General features: G+C 56.9%; 3 protein-coding genes across 8 annotated transcripts in view; 2 read left to right on the forward strand and 1 right to left on the reverse strand.

Moving 5' to 3' along the window:
- On the reverse strand, window positions 1–13,104 carry LOC116879129 (myotubularin-related protein 9-like). 4 transcript variants are annotated; one of them, XM_032877065.1, is made up of 11 exons: window positions 13,074–13,104; window positions 5,882–6,284; window positions 5,596–5,704; window positions 5,232–5,357; window positions 4,944–5,117; window positions 4,205–4,431; window positions 2,638–2,799; window positions 2,336–2,477; window positions 2,033–2,253; window positions 388–539; window positions 1–302 (listed from the first exon to the last, which is right to left on the reverse strand). In XM_032877065.1, the coding sequence occupies exons 1-11, from the start codon at window positions 13,081–13,083 to the stop codon at window positions 178–180; spliced, it is 1,851 nt and encodes a 616-aa protein (XP_032732956.1). In that variant the 5' UTR covers window positions 13,084–13,104; the 3' UTR covers window positions 1–177. The 4 variants fall into 4 exon arrangements, with proteins under 4 accessions (XP_032732956.1, XP_032732955.1, XP_032732957.1 ...); XM_032877064.1 differs by lacking the exon at window positions 13,074–13,104 and having other exon boundaries at window positions 5,882–6,342; XM_032877066.1 differs by lacking the exon at window positions 13,074–13,104 and having other exon boundaries at window positions 5,232–5,300; window positions 5,882–6,331.
- On the forward strand, window positions 7,775–9,500 carry FAM167B (family with sequence similarity 167 member B). 2 transcript variants are annotated; one of them, XM_032877074.1, is made up of 2 exons: window positions 7,775–8,412; window positions 8,993–9,500. In XM_032877074.1, exons 1-2 carry the CDS (start codon window positions 8,152–8,154, stop codon window positions 9,287–9,289), a joined length of 558 nt encoding a protein of 185 aa, XP_032732965.1. In that variant the 5' UTR covers window positions 7,775–8,151; the 3' UTR covers window positions 9,290–9,500. The 2 variants fall into 2 exon arrangements, with proteins under 2 accessions (XP_032732965.1, XP_032732966.1); XM_032877075.1 differs by having other exon boundaries at window positions 7,790–8,412; window positions 9,059–9,500.
- Window positions 11,646–14,704, forward strand: part of LCK (LCK proto-oncogene, Src family tyrosine kinase) — a 22,767-nt gene continuing 19,708 nt past the window's right edge. For both annotated transcript variants that reach the window (XM_032877068.1, XM_032877070.1), the window contains exon 1: window positions 11,646–11,765. The gene's annotated coding sequence lies outside the window, so the exon portion shown is untranslated. The remainder of the gene's footprint in view (window positions 11,766–14,704) is intronic.

Genomic DNA, 14,704 nt, shown 5'->3' on the forward strand with positions numbered 1-14,704 from the left:
TACCATTCACGGACATCTTTATTAGTTAGACCTCCCTACACTACAGACACTTGAAACCTGGAGTCTTGGTATGTTTTGGACTAGGCTGGGTAGCAGGCGCCCTCATCCAAGGTCCAGAGGTGTTGAGGGACCTGGAGGGGTCTTGAACATCTCAGCCACTATCCAAGGAGTCAGCAATTAAAGTTGGGGCTTAGAGGTTGGCTCACAGCCCTCTGTCTTCTCCTTAGATGCCAGTCTTTGCCACACCTTCTCCCAAGCCACCTGGGAAGGTTCAGGCGGGCAGATCCAGCGCAGAAACAGGCCTGAGGAGGAGGAGGAGGAGGACAGATAAGGAAGCTCAGCAGAGGAAATAGCTGCCCAGGGGAGGAGGTGGGGGAGGGGGGTCACCTTGCCACAGTCGCAGGCTCTGGGGCTCCACAGAGGGCCAGATGGCCAAGGGATTGGGGATGTAGAGCGGGTTCCGGAGTTTCCGTTGCACTTTCGGCTGGTTGAGCCCAGACCATAAGGAGTGGGTTCGAGTCCTCACTTCACACAGGCATCTGTAGGGAGTGAGTTTCCAGACTCAAGCTATGCCTTCTGGGATTCTGGACTGGGGACCCTGGTTAGGGTGACCGCCACCCTGGGGGCAGTGACAACCTCCCCTTTTTCCTGCAGAGGTTCGTTCCAGTCACATCCTGAACTGGGCACTGGAATAAAGTAGAACAAGACAAAGTTCTAGTTCAGGAGATCATTTAGCTCTGCCTGGAAGTGTCAGGAAAGGTAACTGAGAATGGGCCCCGTGGCTGGTTCTGTCCGCAGAAGTTCACCAGGTGTCCAAACGCGTGGAAATACAGGGCCAAGAGCAAGAAAGTGGGAATGAGCCCAAGTGAGTGTTGCTGGGTTTCTGTTTTTTTCTCGTTTTGAGAGAAAAAGCGTGAGCAGGGTGTGGAGGACAGAGGGAGAGGGAGAGAGAATCAAGCAGGCTTCACGTCCAGCATGGAGCCCATTGAGGAGACCAACACGGGGCTCGATCTCATGACCCCGAGATCATGACCTGAACCGAAATCAAGAGTCAGATGCTTAACCAACTGAGCTGCCCGGCCTCTCCTGTTTGTTAGTGAATTTTCTAAACTGGTGACAGAGAACAGTGTGGCAGCTGTTCCCATAGCCTACATGGAAAGAAGGGTCTGGAGTGGAGTTAATAGGAGGGCCCTTTGACAGGAAAGGCCAAGATAAGAAAGTTTTAGGAGAAAGGCTATATATGGAGGACGGGAGAGGGAGGTACATAAAGATAACGGTTTCTCAGCTGGGTGACCCAGTTGTGGAGTCAGTGAAAACAACCTTGTAGGGTGGGGGGCGGGGGGGTTGGGGGGGTGGCAACAAAAGTGAGGAGAGGACTGGGCCCTCCCTTCCCTCACATCACATTGATGAAAGATGGCTTTGAGGGGCTTGGGAGCATAAGCAACAGGCGAACCAGATTGTAAGAACCACCACCGCTGGGGTGCCCACCATGCTGGAAACTGCGCTGAGCACTTCCCATGCTTTAACCTGGCTAATCCACACATCCCCCCTCGCCTCCCTCCATGCCGGCAGCTAGAAGACTCCATGCTACTGACGGGAAACACGTTTTCCATGATCACCCAGCAGGTGAGTGATGGGAGCCAGAAGTTAAGCCCAAACAATTCGACTCCATTTCCAACCTCTACTCTCGCTTCACTGGAATCAACCCTGCGGAGCGTCAGAGAGCCCCAGAAGTGATTTCTTTGGCAGCAACTTTCCCCTTCAGTCCTTGTTTTAAGCTAGGGGTGCACTGGCTCTCGGCTCCGAAGAGAGTGGGTAGGTCTGAAGAATGGGCCTTGGGCCCATTCAAATCTGGGTTTGGAGAAGTTAGGGGGAAGGGTGAGATTTGGAGGCAGGGGAGGAGAGCACATGCAAGAGTTTTCCCCAAAGAGAAACTCAGCCAAAAGGGAAAGGTGTCTTCTAGGGGCCTCGGCGCTGACACAGCCTGGCCCGCGCCTGGCCCCTGACCCACCGTGACAGCCCCTTCGCTCACCTCTCCTTTTCGCTGCTGCAGAGGAAGGTGCCAAAAGGGGAGGCATAGGCGTGCTCAAACAGGGCCAACAGCAGCCCCTCCCCAAACTCCAGCGACAGCGGGAACTGGCGGCCCAGCTGCCACACGCAGTCCAGGAAGAGGAGGAAGGTGGGTGCCTCGTGCTTGGGGCGGGCATGGGAGAAGGCCGAGTGGGCACAGCGCAGCTGGAAGGGGTGGCCGGCCTGGGGAGGGGGCAGAGCGATGGGCACAAGGAAGCAGGGTCTCTGGATGAAGGGGCGGGGCTGGGGCTGAGCGGCCGCTTACCTGGATCCACTCGCGCTCCACCAGCTCCTGGAATCCAGTCATGGTCCGGCTCAAGGGGTCCAGGATGAGCTGGGCCAGCGAAGTCACCAGCAGGGTGCTGTCCATGCCTTCAGCCCCGTGCACCAGGACGCAGGCCTCTTCCCTGTGGGCCAGGGCTGTTAACAGTGGCCAGTCCTTCCCAGCCTGGGGTGGCCGGGCCAGGAGTCAAATGGACCCATTTCCAGGCTGTCCGCGCTTACTGTGCCCAGGGGTTGAGGGCCTTGCTGTCCGCCCTGTTCTCTGCCTTGTGGCAGGGGGCTTACCTCTCCACGCCCCGGGCTGCTAGGCAGGCGGTGCTCAGGGCCTCTTTCACATGTGCCAGCCAGCGGCAGGCCTCTAGTTGACTGAGCCAGCCGTCCATGCTCTGCTCCAGGTCCCCGCAGGCTTCCACCAGCCGCACGAAACTCTCCTGTAGGGGCCGTCCCCTGTACAAATGGGAATCTGGTCATTCCATCCCCAACCAAACTCTGGTGAGCACAGCCTGGGAACAAGTGCCCCAGACCAACAAGGCAGACAAAGAGGAACCCATCGGACAAGAGGGACACAGGACCCTTTGGGGAACCCACCTAATCTCATGGAAATGAGTCCGTATCTTGGAGGACTCCCCAATCTGATGGAGAAGACCCCAGACCCCTAGGGGGAGACCTGGTCTGTTGGGGGGTACCTGGGGAGTGGTCACACAACCCTCCTAGGAAACAATGCCCTGAGAAACGCCCAGTCTGATGGAAGCATCCCAGTACTGTTGTAGGCCAGTCTGATAGGAGCAACACGGTAGTCCCTGGGGAGTCCCAGTCCGACAAGAGAAACACAACCCTCTTAGAATTCTGGTCCCTCTTCCTGCTTCCCAGGAACTGCTCAGCTCAAGATCACCAATGTGACCTCCTGCCCGAAAATCTCATGGAGATTTTTCTAGCCTTGAGTAAAAGCCTGCAATGCACCCCTCCCACCCCCACCTTTAGGATAAAGTCTAAGCTCATAATCATGGCATTCAAGACCTTTGCTCTGGTCCCTATTCCCCTTTAGCCCCAGCTCTCTCTGCCTCTACCCCACACTCTACACATCCACCATTCCGAAGTGCCTGCAGCTCCCCAAACAGGACAAATGACCCGAGGCTCAGCTCCTGTGCACTGGCCGTTCCTTCCACCTGGAACGTCCTTCTGCTCTCTGGCCCTTCCTCCTCTTCCAGGTGTCAGCTAAGGCCTCCAGTTCTCAGGGAAACTTTTTTTTGCACTCCCTACACACAGGAGAGGGGCACCAGCTCTGTCACACCGGACCCTAACTGCCCTCATACTGCTGATCTCGCAACCAGGTCTGGGCTGCCCATGGTCTCCGCCTCCCAGCTCAGTCAATGTTGGTTGAATAAAGGAATAAACGGTTTTGTATTCCACTCTCCTCAAAGCACAGAAACTCCCTGAGGACCTGCTCTTAGTACTACCATCGCCTAGATAGACACGGCTGTGCAGGTAGAGCTGCAGAGGAGGGCTGGGACCCATGGGGAGCTGAGGTGTGTGTGTGTGTATGTGTGTGTGTGTGTGTGTGTGTGTGTGTGGTGAAGCTGTTCCTGGAAGACAAAGACAAGTGTCAGTTTAATGTAAAGAGATGCTTTTTCTTTCCAGGCAGAGTTCGGGTGCCTAGAGAGGAATGAGCTCTGTCAGTGGGGGGTGTGCAAGTGGGGATGCTTACCGGATAGGGCGGCTACCCAGAAATGCCTAACAGTCCCCAAGGTTCCTGGAAGACACCCCCCTACTCCTCCTGCCTCCCCCCTACACACACGTATCCCAGAAGGGTCCGGTAGGAGAGCGCCCTGGAGAGGACTGAAAGACCTCTCACCTCTCCAGGGGCCGGTGCAGCCGTTTCCAGCCAGGGTAGGCGGCTTTGGCCTCGGTGCCACCCCCAGTCACACGGGCCTGTTTGGCGGCCTGAGCGGAGCGCGTGTCCAGGATGAAGCCCGGGGCTCCAGGGCGAGCTCCCGCCAGCACTGCTCGCAGCAGTTCCTCGTCCTCAGCGCAGCGCCTTTTCTGGGGACCAGTCAGGGGCTGGCTGGAACGTAGCAGCACCTGTGGATGGGCACTCCACTCCAGAAGCCATAGACACCCAGCCCCGGCCGGGGGACTTCGCCCAGGGACCCCCTAAGGAAGGTCTACACACTAAGGCGGGTCTCGAGCTGGCAGGGGCGGGCTGGAGGGCAGGGTCCCCTAGCCGCGGAACTCACAAGGCGCTGGCCCGGGCTTGGGTGGGGTGTAGCCTAAGGGGAAAGGGACCCTAAGAGTATACCGTGGGCAGGTCCAGGGTTGACAAAGACCCTACTAGACTCCAGGGACCGGAACGGCAGGGGACCGGGCCCAGATCCGTGAGACTCCTCAGCGGGGGAGAGGGGCGGGGTCTGAGTCCGGGGAGGGCGGGCGGAACGGAGGGGGCGGGGCCCGTTGGAGGGGAGGATGGAGCGCGGCCACAAAGGGCAGGAGCCCGGGCTGCAGGCGCGCGGCTAACTGGCCCGGCCCGTGCAGAAAAGGGCCAAGAAGGGCCGCAGTTGTTCCTAGTGGCGGACTCTGGGGAGGGGCGGGCTCACGGTTCCGCTGGGAGCGTGGTGGTAGCTGAGCACAGGGAAGCGGCCTCCCTGGCGGAAGCGGGCACAGCGCGCCAGGACATCGTCGTCTACAGCGCGAGGCACGATCACGGCGCGGGGGTAACTGGGGCACAAGCTGAAGTCCTCGTTCACCTCGCTCAGCCTCCAGGCGTTGGTCTGCGGTGCAGGCAGAGGGGAAGGCCGGGTTAGGGCACTCCGTGAGCGCCCGGACCTCACGCCCCTTCCAGGCGCGGCCCTCGCACAACCGCTGGCCCCCACGACCGCACCCACCTCGCGAGCTACCCGCTTGTAGTAGCGTTCGGGTGGGTGGAAGTGCCAGGCGTCGCCCAATCTCAAGCCCTTGGGACGGTAGAAGAACGGAAAGGAAGTGATGACCGATTCCAAGGACGACAGCGCCTGGGGGAGGAAGTCGGGGGGATCTGGGCAAAGTCGGAATCGTCTCACGCGCGCCCTCCCAGCCTCTCCGCTCCGCAGCTCCCTCCTCTGCGCGTACTCCAGACCACCCTGCATCCCTCGCTGTTAGCTGTGTGCCAGGATAACACCGGATGCTGAGTTTCCTCGCGCAGGAGCCCGTTTACTCCCGTCATTACGAAATAGGGATCGCTGAAGGGCTTCGGGAGCACCGTTGGCGCACCTCGATGGAACGGGCGATGTCCAGCGTGGCTTCCACGCCCTCTATGTCCAGCTGCAACACTCGCAGGTCCTTACAGCGCAGCGTGATGGTGCCGGAGTCACCGGAGACCCTGGGGATGGACGGGCTTCGGCTTAGAATCCCCCGCCCCCCACGAGGGGAGGAGAAACGAGTTTATCAGGATTGGACGTAATGCAAGGGGGCATCAGTTCCAAATGCGCTTGCCCTTCCCCCTCCTCTGCGGAGCCGCGAGCTTCGCAACTACGGGGACGCCCCCGCCACGTCTCACCGCTTCTCGATGGAGTCTACACTACGCAACAGCAGAAGCCACAGGTCTGAAGTCCCCTGAGGCCCTGGCGACAGCAGCAGGTGGTGGCCGGTGACGCATAGCGTGCCACGCAGTGGGGGCGCCTCCGGACCCCGCAGCAGCTTGGCTTGGGCCCGGCCGGTGCGGATCAGTTCCGAGAACTCCATTCCGCCTGTGGTGGGCCTGGGGCCCAGCAGAAGGACGGACTCCAGGAGCGTCAGGCGGGGCGAGCGCGGGCTCGGAAAGGGACAGGAACTGGCGGGGCAGCTGGCGACGCCGGCAGGACAGCTGTTAAGGAGGCCCCTTGGAAGAAGCCATCGAACAGTTTCACAGGAATTTCCCCATCCTACTGCCAGAACCTCTGAGCGAGGACCCCAGCCAGACCCTGTTGAGGAAAACTCAATTTCATCCATCTGTGAAATGGGGAGAATAATCTTGCTTAAAGCCCTTTACCTCATGCCTCGGTCTCAGGTGGCATTCAACATTTTTTTTTTTTAACCTAGGTGCCTTCACTCTCGCTGACTTAAAAAAGAAATATTACCATTTCTTCTTTTGTACCCTGGTGGAAAGGGTGGAAAGGGTGGGCGTCAAACTGGAAACTGTCTGCTTCCTCCCCCTACCGCTGAGACTGGGTGGGGGAAATCCCTTAGTCCACCTTAAAAGCAAGCAGCTGTGTAGCTGGCGCCCCTCCCCCACCACAGCTGGAAGTCCCTGCCTGAGGGCGCCCTCTATGGGGGCTGCTTCTGGTTTAGTCCTGCCCTCGGAAGCCCTGTCTTCTACCACTCCATCCTTCAACCAAATATGAATTGCCCACGCACGGAGCTGGGCCCTGTATTTGGTGAGGGGATCCAAGGAAGACTGAGGAAGGTTCTGTTCATTAGGATTTTCAGGCTGGCAAGAGACACACCTAAGCTGGTAAACCACAAGAGGTGAAAGGATTTACTGGAGGACCCATTCAATTACGTTTTCATTTGTTTTTTTAATTCTTTCATTCCTTAAACACTGATGCCTACACTGTGTTAAGCAGTGATTACTAAGAAGAATAAGACTGACACCTGCCTTCAAAGGGCCGTTTGGTCCACTAGGTTGCAGGCTTGCTTGCGTGTGTGTGTGCACATGCACATGCATGTATGCAAAGCCCTTCTTTTAAAAAACACACACACACAAAGAAAAGAAATCATAGGTGGACACCCATAATACAAACATAAAATCGTAATGAGCTGTGAAAGGAGCCACACATAAAGGAGTACAAATTGTAAAATTCCAGACCAGCTGGGGTGGGAATTCGTTAGAAATGCAAATTGTCAGCCCCACCCCCATGTATCGCCTTAAATACATTTTCCAGGAGATGCCCATGCACACTAAAGTTTGAGAGCCATTGGAAAGTACACAAAAAGGCAAAATTAATCACTGCTGTCAGAGATGGGGAGAGCAGTGACAGGCCAGGGGCACCTCCTGGACACCGGGAATGTTCCGTTGTTCCATCTGGGTGCTGGGTAAGCAAGTGGGCTTAGTTCAGGAGAATTCAGCAAGGCATGTCATTATTTATGATGTGCGAAGTTTTCTGTGGATCTGTTATATTTCAATACAAAGTTTAAAAAAGGGAAGAGCTCTGGTTGAAGCCCTGGGAAGGGCAGGGAGAGGGAGGGTCTAGGAGCCCATCTACAGCTCTGCCTTTAACCCACACACAGTCCTTGAGGGATTTCCAAGGAAACCTAAGGTCCTTAGAGTACAGCTCAAAATCACTGATCTGTCCCAACAGAGAGTCAGTGACTTGTCCAAATGTCATGAGGACAGAGGGCAGCTCATCAACCTTCTATCTACTCCGCGCCCCGCCCCCCCGCCCTTAACTTGGGTCTTGGGAAGAAGGCCAAGACTCTAGCATGGATGATGCCTTTCTCATCCTGGAGCAACTTCCTTTCTGGGAACTGGGTGTCTCCTTTTGGGCAAAGACAATGAAATTCATCCAAGGGGCAGGAGAAGCAGGACTCCTCCTGCCCCCATCCGGATGGCATCACGTGGCTCCCGGGATAGCAGGCCAGGAAAATCCCAGCCCTTCCACAGTTGGCCTCATATACCTCTCTCTTCACCCACCCTGACACACTCGGCTTCCCTGACCCACCTTGGACAGTCCCCATCACATACTCCCTGGCACAGTTCTGTCCCCTTCAGCTCCCGCCGCCACCCCCCAGCCATACTGCCAGCCTTTCCCAGAGCTGTAGCCTTGCCCCGTCACTCACCCCAAACCCAGCATGTCCCTAGGGCCACTGAAATTCCAGGCGGTAGGTGAAGAAACTGAAGAGGACGAGGAGGAAGAGAGCCTGGACTCTGTCAAGGCTCTGACGGCCAAACTGCGGCTGCAGACGCGGCGGCCCTCGTACCTGGAGTGGACGGCCCGGGTCCAGAGCCAGGCGTGGCGCAGGGCCCAAACCAGACCTGGGCTGGGGGGTCCCGGTGCCCTCTGCGGCTTCGACTCAATGGATTCTGCCCTTGAATGGCTCCGACGGGAGCTGGTGAGTCGGGTGGGGTGGACAGTCATCCTTGGGACCCAGGAACTGTGGGCTTGGGGAAGGGACAAGGACAGACCTCACCTCCAGCAACCGCCCCACTCCTGTGGCTCTGGAGGCTAAGGAGTCATGAAAGGACTTGTCCAGTCATTTATTCAGGGAGACTTGCTGAAGCAGGTTTCCATCCAATCTACCTACTGCCGACTACTCCTGTAGTCAGCTCTGTAGGCTGTGGGGACAGATCCCTGCCCTTTGGGGGGCATGGCTTCCCCTACCCTGAGAATTGCTATACCTCCAAGACGCAGTGAAGGACAAAATGAGGCACTGACCACACTGTAGGCAGAAGCTGAGGAGGCCAGCATTATGCAGGTGGCTCTTAACCCCATACGTGCCAACAAAAAGATGTCTGGCCTCTAAATTAGAGACTGGAGTTTAGTCGACCTGGGTTGAGGCCCTCAGGCACCTGTATTTGTCTAACAATCCCCAGTTAGTTTTAAAGCAGGATCTGACCCACGGGGAGGGATCAAGCTGGGGAGAGAGGGGGTGGGGAGGACACAGCCTGTGCAAAGACCCAGGGTGTTGACAGGAAGGGAAGACTGACGCGAGCAGCTGTGGACCGGTACAGCGGTCTCACGCCCCCTCTCGGCCGCAGCAGGAGATGCGGGCTCAGGACCAGCAGCTGGCGGGGCAGCTGCTTCGGCTGCGGGCCCAGCTGCACCGGCTGAAGGTGGACCAAGCCTGTCACCTGCACCGAGAGCTGCTGGACGAGGCGGAGCTGGAGCTGGAGCTGGAGCCGGGGGCCGGCCTCGCCTTGGCCCCGCCGCTGCGACACCTCGGCCTCACGCGCATGAACATCAGTGCCCGGCGCTTCACCCTCTGCTGAGGGGCACCTGCGGGCCTCCTGAGACCTCAAAGGCCCTAGCACCTGGCAAGGGGTGGTGGGAGGGTTGGGGGGCTGTCACTCCGTTGGGAGCATAAAGCCCCAGCATCCCGTCACCGCTGCTGCCCTAGGGGAGGGGTGGTTGGAGGAAGGGGAGAAGCTCACACACCCCCAGGCTCTTCAATAAAGGCCCTCTGTGCTTCCCATCAAGGTCTCCACAGTTATTTACTCGGGCCCAAGGTTGCTGTGTGTTTGTTGTCTGTAGCTGGGGCCAGGGCTTCCACTACAAGAGAGAAGGCCTGGGCTGGGGGTAGAGGCAAATAGATGGATCCCATCTCTTTCCCAGCTCCAGCTCGGTCTCCCTCTCTTAGCAAGTTCAGAACTGGGCAAGAACTTGAAGTCCTGAATCACCCCTACGGAAGGTGACAGCTCCACGGGCAGCTGAAGAATGCAGGACCCGGAAACCGGGGTTCCAAGCCAGCTCCACTGCGCATTTCTTTTCTTTTTTCTTATTTGAGAGTCAGAGAGAGAGAGAGAGACAAATAGAAAGCACGAGCAGGGGAGAGGCCAAGGGAGAAGCAGACGCCCTCTGAGCAGGGAGCTGGCTGTGGGGCTCAATCCCAGGTCGCTGGGATCACGACCCAAGCTGAAGGCAGCCAGGGTCACTGAGCCACCCAGGCACCCCTCCATCACGCATTTCCACCAGACCTTGAGAAGGCCCCTTAAGCCTGAAGCTGTTTGTTTACCTCTCAACTGAAAATGCTACGATGCTACTTCTACTCCACAGTAGTTGGGGATGTCTTAAATAAGACGACACTCAAAACTGGGCAGCCTGGGTGGCTCAGTTGGTTAAGCGTCTGCCTTCAGCTCCGGTCATGATCCCAGTGTCCTGGGATCGAGCCCTGCATCGGGCTCCCTGCTTAGTGGGGAGTCTGCTTCTCCCTCTGCCTGCTGCTCCCCCTGCTTGTGCTCTTTCTCATGTTCTCTCTCTGACAAATACATAAATAAAATCTTAAAAACAAACACTCAAAACCCATGAACTCTTTCTTGCTTATCCTTGCCATCACCAGTGGTATTAGTACTGTTGTGTGGAGGCCCAGAGATGGACCTTGCAAGGGCTCTGGGTCACTCTGTAGGTTTTTAAAGACTGCACCTCCTCAGCCTTTGTTTCTGTAGTACCGGCTTTGTCTGACTTTCCAGCTCGGGCTTCCTCTTCCCTCCACCCACTTCCTGTCTCCCCCTTCCCTCTGCAGCTGAGGTTCATAGAGCATCAGCTTCCCCCTCACAAACCCCAACAATGCTCTGTGGGCTCCCCTCCCCCAGCCTGCACACTAAATGTAAGCTCCAGCGGTGGGGACTGTGACACATTTATACTTTCCTGGGGTGGTGAGGAGGCGGGGGGTGGGGGCAGGCCCAGCTCTGGTGCCTCATAGAGCCATGCAGGGTTCCTCATAACACCGGTGACCTGGCACCTGGCCTATGATGGCCCCACCCCGTCAGCCTGGTCCCAGGGGAAGGGAAGAGTCTTGGCCTGCTCACTGCTTGTGACAAGGTTCCTGTCTCCTGTCTCTGACAGAAAGTACTGCCAGTCAGCTGCCTGCACCTGGGTGCCCTGGCAGGAGTGTTTGTCTGTCTCCCACCTGTTGCAGGAGATGATGGCAGGCCCGACATTTCTAGCAGGGGCTGTGGCTTGCCTCTCCCTGAATGAGAAGTCTCGCCCTGATGAGTGGGTGTTATCCTGTCTCCTGCCCCCAACAGGGGCTGTTACTTGGTCATCTTGAAGCCACAGGGTTGTCCTGCCTGCTTCCTTAAACAGCTTGCTGTCCAGCATTGTGTCTCTCAGAAGGGTGTTAGCTACCCTCTGACTCTTGCCCTGAGATGACATGACTATCACTGGGCAACCGTCCTAGCCTGACCTCTGACTCTACCATGGAGTGTTCAGCTCCCCAGTTGATTAGCAGAGATAGCGTTCTCTCCTCTGACTCTGGAGTGGGGTTACCTTTGCCACCTCTAGACTGTGATGAGAGGGTCACTCCACTTTCAGACTGTGACAGCAGTGCCACTTGCCTGCTTGCCCCTTGCTCACTGGGGTATAAAGGCTGCCCTTGAATCTCTTCTCCAGGTGTACCCTGGGGGACAGGAGGGAGGTTCCATCAAAGATCCTCTCAAAAAAAAGATCCTCTCTTCAGCTCCAAGTGCCACTCTGAGGGTGGCCTGGAGATCTCTAGGACCCCCCCAGGGGCTGATGAGTGGGGGGCTATGGCAGCAGGAAGCTTGGGGTGCTGGAGGCTTGTGGTTGGGTTGCTGGGGCCCAGTTGGCTGCAGAGCCCTCAGGAGGAGGCAGGAAGTCAGGGTGGGACGTGGGCGGGCTAAGACAGGCGGTGGCTACCTTAACGAAGGGAGCTGAAGCTGTGTGTGAGCTGCCAGGCTAGGCCAGGAGGACCATGTGAATGGGACCAGGGGCTCCTGGGCTGGGCAGGTAAGGAGTCCCGGGAACAGGGGTCTAGGACTGGGCGGGGGGTGCCTGACAGCGGGGGCTGCATCCAGGCATGGGGCTGGGCCCCTGGGTATTCAGCAGCCCTACAGGCTGGGGGAGAGAAAAGTCTTGCTGGAGGCCAGGTGGGTGGCAGGCAGTGCAGCTGGTAAGAAGGAGCCTTACCTGCGTAGCCGTTGTCTCTCAACCCTGCCACACTGTCTGCCACTGGTCCCTACCTCACTGGGAGCTTTTTCTGGGAGATCCGACACATGGACTGTTACATATGAAAAAAGGCTTCAGAAATCCCCAAGTCCAGGGGCGCTGCCTTCAGCTCGGGTCATGATCTCAGGGTCCTGGGATCAAGCTCCACATCGGACTCCCTGCTCAGTGGAGAGTCTGCTTCTCCCTCTCCCTCTGCTTCTGCCCTCTGGTCTAGCCCCACTTGTGCTCTCTTGCTCTCTCCCGCTCTCAAATAAATACACAAATAAAACCTTTAAAAAAGAATCACCAAGTCCAGTCCTGATCCCATGATGGATGAACTTCCTGAGGCCCAGAGAGGTCAAGCCCTCCCTCCCTGCAGTCACTCAGCAAGGCAGTGGCAGAGCTAGTCCCTGGGAGAAGGTGATGGTCTAGGCTCAGACTCCCCCACCCCTATCCGTGGGGCAGGATGATGGTCAGGCTTGAGTCGGGGACCCAGGAATCCTAGTGGTTGCTGGGGCAGACCCCAGTGACGAGAATCTTCTGAGAGAGAGAGAGAGATTGAGAGAGAGAGTAATCACTCAGAACATCCGGAGGGACACGTGAGACGTGATTTTAGCCTTGGTGACCAGCAGTGCTGGAGAAGCAGAAGTGTCTTCTGTTGCAAGCGGATGGATATGGGAGGGCGTGTTATCTGGGATGGGGCCTCCAGAGCGGAAGTATCTGACCGGAGGCTGGAGAGTTGAAGGACGGAGAATGGAAAGGGCAGGGCAGAGGAAGGGCTATTTTTAACTGAGACAGGGGTGCAGTTGGCCCTGGGCGAGGGACGCCAGCACTTCCATCTGAAAAGTTGCCATTCCTGCCCCTGCCGAGTATCAGAGGAGGCCACTTGGTTCCTCTGGCTTCACCGCCCGCCCCCCACGCCCCCCCCAAACTGTATGCGTCAGGCCAGCTGGTCTCTCTGATCGCCGCTTCAAACCCTAGGAAGGCAGAGGCCCAGGAAGGCATAGTCAGCTACCTGCCCACCCCTCACCGTCTTCTGAGCCATCAGTTTATGGGGGGGGGGGGGACATCCCCATGTGAGCCAGACTTTCCAGGTTTCCCTTACCCTACCCTCCGCCATTGTAGTTTTTCTTGACACGCAGTTTCCACCCAGTGAACATGCCCCAGCCTTTCTCTTGTCCCCAGGTCCAAGGCCTGCAGCCTTTTGTAGGGGCCAGAGAATACATTGACTCTCCATGTGCTTCGCGGGGGCTCCTCGGCCTGCACCCCTCTCCTCCAGGACGTGCTGACAGATGACTCAGAGTCCCTTGCCCTTATGGCTCAGGGAAGGAGGTTCTCCTGAAAGGGTAAAGGGCCAAGTGTTGGGGCAAGAGAATGAGGCGAGGTTCTCAGGGAACAGAGGACTTCCCTGTGGTGATCCGGAAGGTTCACAGATCTGACTGGAAGTCAACACAGTTCTGAGAAGGACAAAGGCCCATTTTGGAAAGCATCTACAACATGAGCCAAGGTCACTGTCCCTGGTTTCTGTTTCTTGGGTACCATGAAGACAGAACAAGACCAAAGGCCAGAGAGTCAATGGGTAGTGTGCAGTGCAGAGAGCACGGGTTTCAGGGTCAGGCTGACCCAGGTACAATTCCGGTTCTGCCATTTCCTTGAACAGTATTGACTTCACCTCCCCAGACTCCAAACTCTATGAAGAGGCAGTCATAAATCTCTCCCTTGCAGATTGTGTTTGGGGACTTGGGTTGTGCACTGGGCGGTACTTGATGCATAGTAGGTCCTTAACAGAGGTTAGGCAGCCCCTCCTCCTGTAAATGGTGCACCAAAGGGAAGGCTGTTCACACCCAGAATGACCCGTATTCAGCACCTTGTCTGGCCAGCATCCCACCCTCAGCACCCTGGCCGGCCAGCATACCGCTCATCCCCTCACACTTGTGGTGTGGTTTTGCAAATGAGCTTGTTTCCTGTATATAGTGGGTGTGAGAATTCTAGGCTGAGCCACAGGGTCTGCCTTACAGGAGAGTAACACACACACACACACACACACACACACACCCATACACACATACCCTATCCCAAACACCAGACTTATCATCAGAAAATGTCTGTGTGCAGGTATGGACGGAGGCAGAGACAGGGTCCACATACACAATACACACTGTATCTTATGAATCCAGAGCCTGGGGGTGTATATGGATTCACATACATCTTCAACTTGGCCTTGAAGTCACCAGCTTCAAGTCGGTGACTTCAAGACCAAGCTCAGTTCAATGAAAGCAATGCTGAGGGGAGCTGGGGGTGGGGGTGGGTTGGGGGCAGGCAGGACCAAGATACTATCGGGGGACGTGGCCTCCAAGAGCAAACTTCAGCGTTGGCCTGAACGTAGATGATGCTTCATTTCCAATGCTTGTTCTAGAGAACACCAGTTCCATGAGGGATCTGGAAAGAGAATGGTTCTGGGGCTAAACCAACATGGCCTCCACTCCAGACTGGGCCATATTAATTTCCTGGTCAATGTCATCAGCTGGTTAGCACTCTGAAAATTCCCCCAGAGAACGGGCCTGATCGATTCTGTCTCATCGGCATTTCCCAAACTTCTTTGGTCACAGAAGCCTTTTTTCCTGGATGACCCGTTCATTGCACGCCTACCTTTCCTGAGACAAGGCGAGGAATGGAAGGGTAAGCTACGCAGTGACTCCTCCACAAACCGTCCTGGCTCTTGGCAGAGTTTCTGTGTTGGT

The sequence above is a fragment of the Lontra canadensis genome, unplaced genomic scaffold, assembly GCF_010015895.1.
Source record: "Lontra canadensis isolate GAN:19392208 unplaced genomic scaffold, GSC_riverotter_1.0 scaffold60, whole genome shotgun sequence".
NCBI classification, from domain to species: Eukaryota; Metazoa; Chordata; class Mammalia; order Carnivora; family Mustelidae; genus Lontra; species Lontra canadensis.

Excerpts from the sequence above, each read along its gene's own strand:
- FAM167B (XM_032877074.1), top strand. The coding sequence starts at position 8,152 with ATGTCCCTAGGGCCACTGAAATTCCAGGCGGTAGGTGAAGAAACTGAA. Across the intron at positions 8,413-8,992 it reads AATGGCTCCGACGGGAGCTG|GAAGGGAAGACTGACGCGAG; the intron begins GTGAGTCGGGTG and ends GGGTGTTGACAG.
- LOC116879129 (XM_032877064.1), bottom strand. The coding sequence starts at position 6,312 with ATGGATGAAATTGAGTTTTCCTCAACAGGGTCTGGCTGGGGTCCTCGC. Across the intron at positions 5,358-5,595 it reads ACATCGCCCGTTCCATCGAG|GCGCTGTCGTCCTTGGAATC; the intron begins GTGCGCCAACGG and ends TTCCTCCCCCAG. Across the intron at positions 2,254-2,335 it reads TGGAGCGCGAGTGGATCCAG|GCCGGCCACCCCTTCCAGCT; the intron begins GTAAGCGGCCGC and ends CCCCCTCCCCAG.